This window comes from Phaseolus vulgaris, chromosome 7 (genome assembly GCF_051622355.1).
Source record: "Phaseolus vulgaris cultivar YP4 chromosome 7, ASM5162235v1, whole genome shotgun sequence".
In the NCBI taxonomy this organism is placed as follows: domain Eukaryota; kingdom Viridiplantae; phylum Streptophyta; class Magnoliopsida; order Fabales; family Fabaceae; genus Phaseolus; species Phaseolus vulgaris.
The window spans coordinates 7,078,083-7,087,713 of record NC_143504.1 but is presented as its reverse complement, the minus strand read 5'-3'; the positions used below and the strand labels follow the sequence as shown (position 1 = coordinate 7,087,713).

General features: G+C 29.8%; 1 protein-coding gene across 3 annotated transcripts; it reads right to left on the bottom strand.

Annotated features, from left to right (window-relative positions):
* Nucleotides 1-248: 248 nt before the first annotated feature.
* LOC137827676 (protein NLP6) lies at nucleotides 249-4,936 on the bottom strand. Of its 3 annotated transcripts, XM_068633922.1 has the most exons (6): nucleotides 4,412-4,932; nucleotides 3,126-3,697; nucleotides 2,949-2,996; nucleotides 1,902-2,841; nucleotides 723-1,693; nucleotides 249-655 (listed from the first exon to the last, which is right to left on the bottom strand). In XM_068633922.1, the coding sequence occupies exons 1-6, from the start codon at nucleotides 4,674-4,676 to the stop codon at nucleotides 608-610; spliced, it is 2,844 nt and encodes a 947-aa protein (XP_068490023.1). In that variant the 5' UTR covers nucleotides 4,677-4,932; the 3' UTR covers nucleotides 249-607. The 3 variants fall into 3 exon arrangements, with proteins under 3 accessions (XP_068490023.1, XP_068490022.1, XP_090160565.1); XM_068633921.1 differs by having other exon boundaries at nucleotides 249-1,693; nucleotides 4,412-4,936; XM_090304439.1 differs by lacking the exon at nucleotides 4,412-4,932 and having other exon boundaries at nucleotides 249-1,693; nucleotides 1,902-2,869; nucleotides 3,126-3,217.
* Nucleotides 4,937-9,631: the final 4,695 nt, after the last annotated feature.

Below are 9,631 nucleotides of genomic sequence, written 5' to 3'. Positions count from 1 at the left end.
GATGTGAAGCATAGGAACTGGTCCCTCTACTTCTGTTCATTGGAGATAAGGAAGCATGGATGATTGTTGTCTTTTACAATAAAATATGATTTTATTAGTGTGGATACAATTTACAGAACTTAATTTCGTCTTAAGATAAAACGAGACATCACCAAAATGCAATTGCTTAGTGTTATTTAGCCATTCAGCCAAACCATGGCTTCACTGAAAGCACGTTGGGTGGGGCACTCAATCAGGCAATCACAAGCTTTTGCAACAAAAATAGATTTCTCTTCATCCAATATATAAACCCAACAATCATAAATTTGAATGCCAGCATGATTTTATTCAAATGCTGACCACATATGCATCACACAAAAATCCTCGTTTTTCCTCATGATGAAATCAGTAACTTACTTTTTTAGTAACACCAAAGATTGAACTCCTTTTATCTGATCTGAAATTTCTTACAATTTGTGTGAAGATCATAATAAAAAACTATTCTGTTTCCCTGTTATCCTAAGCACCACAAAGAGCCTACATAATTATATACACACCCTTTCTCACTCCCCCGAGCTCTCACATGAGCTTCCAAGATTGGACGTTATGTCATGCACCAAAACCCTGATTATGTTGCTTCCTGATGATCTTGAGACATCCATGCACTCCTGCAGGTCTGCATCACAGGCTATCAAAACCCATTCATGATCATCATCAAGGTACTTGATATCAAATGTACCCACCTCTAGTTTCAATCTTTTGGCAACTTCTTCTTTAAGTTCCACAATGCCACATGCCAATGAGACCCGGAATCTTATGATATCTTCCCTGTATGTTGCCTTGATAGTCACAGTCTTCATTTCTTTTGTAGCTGCAAAAGGTGTCACTACTTTATTAGGAGTACCCATGCTTTGCTTGGGAGACAAATCCAAGGCTGGAGGATTAGTCCCACAAGCTTCAGGAACCAGATCCTCCAAAATGGCCTCAGCTACTGAAGGACACAAATTTCTTAAGTCTTTAGAACTACCAGCATCCTCTAGTAGCATCCCCCCAAATGGCTCTTGAAGTTCTGCAGACACAAATTCAGGCATAGGGTAAGAAGTAGGGTGGTTTGGTGTATCAGTGGCTGGCTGCAGTGTTGACCCTGGTGATGATCTCCTTAGGACAGCACATTGATCATGGTTGGAAGTAATGAATATATCTTTTACAGGTGAACTTTCATTTGGGGGACTGTCATGCCACGAACTGTGAGAAGTAGGATTTGTGCTATCCTCACTTGAGCCACTACCAGTTCTAGTCCTTTTCGGTTCTCTCCCAACCTCTTGAGTAGAACCTCCTTTATCATTACTAACTCTCTCAAAATTTCTTATCCTTCCTCCTATCAATTGATCCTCCATTCCTGCTTGTCTGTTTGTTTCTAATTCTTTGGAGGCATTCAATTCATTCACTTTCATCTGAGGCTCTGATGGTCTAATCCCCATTGAGACTTGCTGGCTGAACTTGTTTGGAGTAGAGGGTTCTGGAAGCGACCCAACAGCAATGGGAAGTGGACTTGTGCTGAGAGAATTCAAACCAAATGCTCCTTCAGCACCCTGAACAGATTCAATAACACGCTTGAGCTTGGACAGGGAACGGTTAACCTTGTTGATCTTTCGAGATGGCCAACGTGATATCCCATGCTGCCTACAGATGCGCTTCATAGTGGTAGGGCAAACTGTACAGAGACATTCTTTGATAATTAAAATTTCCAGATACCAGCAGGTTCATAGAGATAAAATTCATGGTAGTACAGCAAAAATTTGTTTTTAGAGACAAATATAAATATTATTCTTAGATAAATGTATGGTTCCTGCTAGATGTATATTCATGAAGATAACAAACAAAAAGTTTGCTTATCAATATATTTCAGGGTGTGAACATACCACCAAGGCTCTTTGCAGCATCTTTTAGACTCCCAGCAAAGTATCGTTGCAAGACTTCAAGACTGATTGATTTCTCAGTTTTTCCACGTTTCCTCTCTAAGGGTTTCTTTGAGTTTTTAGTCTCTAAAGTAGTCATATGATCAATATTTCCACCTGCTTTATCTCTGAGATTCGCTCCATGATTGGTACCATTACAGTACATCAATATGTGTTGTTGTTCTGATGGATCACGTGGAACTTCCTCCTCCATATTTGGTGAAGTATCAGGTCTAGGTGGTGATCTAAAAGATGGGGCAATTGGAATGGATTCATGCCTCGTGTGAATTCTTTCAATTGTTGCTTCAATAATTTCAATTGAACCATCCTCAAGTTCAACACCAGAAGCAACCTTAAGACTCTGGAAATGCTGTTTCATTGTTGCCAATATGGACGCCAACAAAGCCTTTTGTTCATGAAAGTCTGTGACCCTAGGAGGCAGAAAAAACTCTAATACATAATCATCAGTTCCTGTATGAGAGCTTCGTAAACATATTGCAAAACAGCTTGTTAATCCAAACATGAGAGCATAATGAACTAAGGGGTAATCAGTTTTGCAGAATTGAGTAATGTTTGAACAGAAGCACATGCTCTGGGACAAAAAAGCTCTCCCAGCAACCCCTTGACTTTGTTGCAAGTGATGCTCAAGACAGGCCTCACGGAAACCCCATAAATGAGCATCTATAATATAGAATGCTATGTCAGTTGTAGACATGCAAACTTTCCCCATGCAGCTACCATCAAAACTTGAACAACTTTTCTTCACACCACCACCTTGGGCCAAGACAATCCGATGCTTACAGGGAATCCATGTTTGGGCCAGAGGTAAATTATGAGTTTCACACACCACTGTCAATATCTCCAAGATCTCTGATAAAGCATTCTGACGGCCTTCATTACATATCTGGTTTAAAAGCATTGCCAAGTTATATCTGTGGGAATAAAGGGTTAAGATAAAGAACAACAGCTATATAATAGATGGGGATTCATCATGAATGATGGTTAAATCACCTGAGTGTATGGATGGTCCAAAATTTCCGAACTCCTCAAATTTACTGTCTGCAAGGAAACAGAAGGCAGATAATTCCATGGTTATTACACTTGTTATGTAATCATCACATGATATTTGTGAAACATGAGCAAACCAGAAAACATGGGCATAATTAGCCAAGTTAGAAGAAACCCAACCTCAAGGGCTTTGCAGATTTTATCAACCTCGGGAGCATAGTTAATCTTCTGTGAAGTCATTATCAACTCCAGCACACCAACACATGACTGCAATGCAGGCTCAAACACGGGCAAAGCCAAAGATCCACGAACATTGTAATGTTGAGCATGATCTCGGCGTGGATATTCTTTACTAGAATAATACAGAACATTGGGAGTCCATTCTGGTAACTTCTGCTGAAAAACCCGACCAGGGAGTCCCAAACTTCCATCATTCTCCCCGTCCACATCAAACATGTACATCAGAGAGACCGTTCGATACTGATGGAGTCCATTACTATGTGGATCAAGAACAAATGGTTGACCTGAAGTTGTAAGCACATACCGATTACCATTCCTCACAGGTGCCCAAACTTGAGCCAAAACATTCAATTCAGTCAACTCTTTGAAGTATCGAAGCGCTTGTGTCATCCTTTCCTTGATTACACAATATCCACCCACATTTTCCACTGGTGGCATAGGCGCAAGTGGTGGCAAAGGCTTCTTGTTGTCATCATTCTCCTCTGGCTTTTCAGCTATTGAATTTGAATCACCTGAAAACAGTTGCTTCAGTTAGAATAAATGCAGATCCCTGAAGAAACAAGAAAATACATGCTTAGCATCAAAGGACACAGGAGGAGTAATAGACTATGAAAACACTTATGGTGGTACTAATAACACCTTTGAGCTCAACATCACACTATATCTAAAACCTCCAAACCTTAGAAATACTCCAAGAATCGTATAAAAAAATGTAGCCTACAGGGGCAAAGGTAAAATCCAAAGGAAGCATGTTACAGACAAAACTCCAGCCTGCAAACATTAGCTTGCTTGAACAAACTAAACTCAAAGGAGTACAACCATGTCGAACCATGAAATTTCAACTGTTGCGTTTAGAATAGGTACATAAAAAAAAATCAACTTCAATCCAATCCCATAAATTCCATCCATATATTACCTGTGCCTAATAACCAAGTTCCTACGCAATCAAAAAGGGCTTCAACCACAGTAATTGGCTACTAAAAAGAAAATGTATTCTTTTTTCCAATTCACATAAACTTCAAGCTAAAAATGGGCAAAGGGAAACTCTTAACAGCAAAATAACATACATTACAGAAACTAATTCCATCCCATATTACATTTGTAAATCAATAAAACCAAATTCAGCTGCATCTATATAAGTTACATTCCAAAGGGTATCAGTAGGTCCAAAAGAAGGAAGCAAATTCCAAAACTGAAGTCCAGAGAAAAGCAATCTGAAACCATACAAGGGAAGATCTTGTGGCAATCAGAGAAGGCAGAAGCTGGAAGCTTGAGGTCTTCTCCATCAGAGAAAGCCCACAGAGGAGAGTAAGGCTGGTCAGAGGTGGAGGAGGAGAACAGAAAAGGTGACATGGGATTGGAGACAAAGGCCATGTGATCCAAAGGCCATGAAGTTTCTAAGTCCAGATCGAAGTCCATGGTGCAGCCAGCTTCCTCTGCAGGCTTTGACCTTGTAACATAGTCTGTATTTTCTTCCTCAGATTCTGACATTTTCTTCTCAGAGTGCTAAAGAGTTTGCGGTAAAGAATGGAACTTTGTGAAGAGAAGTTTATGGACAGCCTAGAATAGATGATGATGATGATGGGTAAGCTTCAGGAGAATGCATAGAGTTTGTGATTCCATGTGAAAAATTTTACAACTCCCTTCCACTTGCAAGTTGCGACAAAGTGTCAATTAATAATTCAATAAAATGAAATTAAGAGGAGAAAAAAATTCTTGTTGTGGCACCAACTACCAAAAGAAGGTCACTTGCACCTGTCCCTGTCTTTTCTCTTTTTATTCATTTGCAAGATTTTCAAAGCTCTGATACACAAAAAATAATGATGTAGTTCTTGAACTATAACTTTCACTGTTGGAAACTTATTAACTGCTCTTTCTATCCCATCTTGTTTTGTATTTAAGGTTTTGACATGAGAGTTAAAAATATAATTTCTATTTTTAATTTTATAAAAGTTATTATGAAAAATTCAGTACATTCATTTTCTTTTATATTCTTAATTAGATTTTGTAATGATTTTTTTCCACAATAAATGATTGGGAATATAATAAAAAAATTCATGTGAAGATTTTTTTTTCAAAATATCAAATAAATTAAGATGGATGAAGTACCACATGGTATGAAATAGAAGGATGCAATAAAATTTTATCATATTTATAGGAATTGAAAGCAAAAGAAAACTTGTCTACGATTGGTAAGAAAGATATTGAAAACAAATTGAGCAGTGTATTGTGTGGTGATAACAGCATTGATACTTGTTTGTTTGTGTCATGAAAGAGATTGTATTTTCTTTCTCAATCAGAAGATGGGTGGTGAGCTTTTAGTGATACTTCTTAAAATCTGCCCTATTGAAACCTACAATTTTTCTTGCTACCATGTTCATATCTGGTCCTATGCCAATAGTGGTTGCAATTCTTTCAACACAGATTAATATTAATAAAAAAAACAATACTATTTTCCCTCCATTTTATCCACAAATTGGAGAGGATGCTTTCATTTTGTTGTTTAGAGAGTGATGGTTTGACTAATAAACTATTATATATAAGTCTGTAGGACTTTGAAATCGATTAAACTTGTTGTACTTTACAGCCAAAACCAATTAAATTTAATTGAACTAGTATTAGTTTATTTTTTTAATTAAAAAACTTATAACCTATTTATAAAATATTTGTAATATTTCTAAAGTATTAAAAAACTGAAAATAATATTTAAAATATAGATACAAACAATAGTTATATGATAAAAAATATTAAACTTTTTTTAATGTGGTTTTATTGAATAATGTACTGGTTAAAAGTTATATATGTACCTATATGTGGGCGCACTTTATTAGTAAAATTCTCCATTTTACATTTACAGAATTCTAACAGTTTGAAGAAGAAGTCTATCAGAGTTTGAAGAAAATTACTTCAAAATATTGTAATATTTTAAAAATTATAATATAATATTTTTAAATATAATATATTAAAATTATATTATTTTTTGAATTATTTAAATATGTAACTATTTTCTTAAATTAATATAAAACCTATTACTAAAAAAGAAAAATAATTAATTAGAAAAAAAGCTGATAAAGTGACCTTATCTCTTAGAATAACAGATAAGGAAGAGATTTACAAAAATCTCTTATTTCATCATTATCAACACTTTAAACTAAATGAAAATATATATATATATATATATATATCAATTATAATAATTAGGAGAAAGAGACATTTATTATTTATTATTTTATTTAGTTTATAATTATGATTGTTCAGTGAAATGTTTCTAGTCTTATTTTTTATTTAATTATATTTATATTATTTCATTTATCTCAATAATATAATGAATTTTATTTATTTATTTTTATTTGTATTATTTAATTTATTTTCTGTTTCTCTTTATTTATATATTTATATTATTTGATTTATATATTTTCAATTACACGTTGATTATCTTTACGTATTTATATTTATATTATTGATTTTCAGTTACAGTCCGATTCAATTTATTTATTTATTTATTTATATTAATTTTAGTTATATATTAGTTTTTTATATCATTTAATTATCTTTAATTATGCATTTATCTCTTATTAATCAGTTTTTTTATGTTATTTTTAGAAGAAAAAAAATTACATTTACTTATTAAAGTATCTCTAACCTCACTTTATTTATTTAATTGGTTATTTTATAGTTATATGATGTCCATAATCTTATTTTATTTATTTATTTATTAATTATCGTTAATTAGTTGGATGTTTCAAATTTATATTATTTAATTATTTTAGGTTACTTAACCAATGTACCTATTTATTAATTTTAATATTCATTGTTCTTTTTTTCAATATAGCAAATACATATGATAGAATGAAAAATTGAAAGAGTAATAAGATTATTAATAAATAAATATTTAATGATATTATAATTGGAAATTTAGTTTTAGAGATTTAAATGTATAAATATTATTGAAGATGAGATCATTTTATATTATTTTGTAAATCATAATAAAATTCATTTATTTCCCACTAGTCACTATAAAATTACTTCAGATATTTACATATCTTTTTATTTTCTTTTAATGAAGACTTTTATAAAAAAATTGTAAATGTGTTATCTATATAATTTTCACTATATTTGTTCTAACTTTCATATTTTGCCTCTTTTATATATAAAAACAAAAGCATCAACTATAGAAGCGTGAATTTTTTCAAACCATTTCTACAGTTTATTTGCTATCATCACAATAATTTTTTCAATAACCAAATGAATGGGTTTGCCAACTTCAACATTTGTTTTTAAAAAGAAAGTCTTAATTATGTTAGAATGATAAATAGTGGTTACTTTTTTTTTCTCCTATCGTTTATATTAATCCATTAATAAATATGTATGATCGAATGGATTATAGATAAATAAAACTCTTTATTTCTCTTTTAATAATAACCAAATACACATTAACAATAAAAACATAAAATATAATGTAAAAATTGTAAATTGTATTATCTCTTATCTTATTTTTGTCAATATTTAGTAAAAAATAATCACATCTCAAAATAGAATTGAATTAAGAATCAAAGTATATTGGAATATGCTTATAAGTGCACATAATCATATTATATTAGAATAATCATAAGGTATTAAATTGTGTGTGTGGAGGTGTTGTGTGTATGTGTGTTTATGATAATTTATGTGTATATATGTGTATCAATGTGCGTGTGCATATGTGTGTCTGTATGTAAGTATATACGTGAATATCTCATCAAATCTTCAATTAAATTAAAAAATATTAAATTAAATTAGTTAAGTAACATATAAAATAATAAAATAATGAGTTTAAAATATCCCACCACATAATGATAATAATTAAATAAAACAAATAAGATTATGACAATCTACTAAGAATATATAATTATAAAATAATGAAATAATTAAGATGAAGTTAAACATATTTTAATAAGTATATATAATTTTAAGAATTAAAATAAAATAAATAATATAAATATAAATATAAATTAATAAAAAAATAAATGTGTGACTGTAAATGTATATTAAATAACATATATATAAATTAATTAAAAATATGAAATGTGTGAATATGTATAGATTAAATAATATATATAAATCAACAAATGAATTAATGTGTAAATGTTGATCAATTAAATAATATAAATATAAATAAATAAATATGAGTAGGATACAACAGGATAAATTAAAAAAATATATAACTAAAATAATTAAATAATATAACTATAAATAAATAAAAATATATATCTTTTCCTTTTCTTTAATTTATTTTTTGTTAAAATTCCATTATCCTTTTCACACACACCAAATTTTATATATATATATATATATATATAATTAATTGATCAAGTTTTCTTTTTCATTTATTTAAAGTATTGATAATAAGGATACATATAAGACAATTTTTTTTATCTCTTCATTAAGGTGTTTTTTTAATTTTTAATTAATTAATTAATATTATTATTTTATTTAATTTTTTTAGTAACAGGTCTTATATTATTTTAAGAAAATAAAAAATATTTAAATAATTAAAAAAATAATATAACTTAATATATTGTATTTAAAAAATATTGCATTATAAATTATGAGAGGTTAGAAATCATATATCAACAACATCTCTCACAAATATTGTCCAAAAGAAAATAAAACCAATCACAACATCTTGGATTAGTGTTTAAAGTCTTATCTATTCTTTAAACTTATAAAAAAAGTTAAGAAAATAAATTTTACAAAAAGGAAATTATAAATAAACAAAAAATTATACTCTATTTATATAATCTATATTATTTATTCATTTAAAATTTAAAATTTATCTTTAAATGAAAGTTACGTTTTACAAATAAGATTATTTGGATTTAAAAATCCCAAACTAATATAATTCTAATTAAATGAGTTAAAAAATTTCTACATAATTCAATCTCAGCAATATATTTAAGTTGGGTCAAAACATGCTTATACATGCCTTAGTATTATCTAATAATAAATTATTACATAATATCTATATTTTTTACGAAATTATCTCAAAGGTGCATTTAAATAAATTCTAATTAACTAATGACATTAATAGTAAATTTATAAGATTCAACAGTTGTATTTATTATAATTAAAGAAAATAATGAATTTAGTTGATAATAATAAGTTGATTTTAATTTAATTTCTTAATAATAGCATTACCAGTAATGCTTTTTTTTTGTCAATATAATATTTCTGTGGTTTTAGTTTAACATACTTTAATCTAAAAATGTTTAATGTGCATGTGATATTAAGAATTATATATTATAAAAAGAACCAACACTGTTTTTAATTTTTAAATAACACTGCATATTGCACCAAATACCTATTAGAGTCACTAAATAAGAGATCATGATTCCTGAGAAATTAATTAGGGTTTGTAATGGAAGAGTGACATGAATGAGTAATGAGAAGTGAAGTGCAGAAGGTGA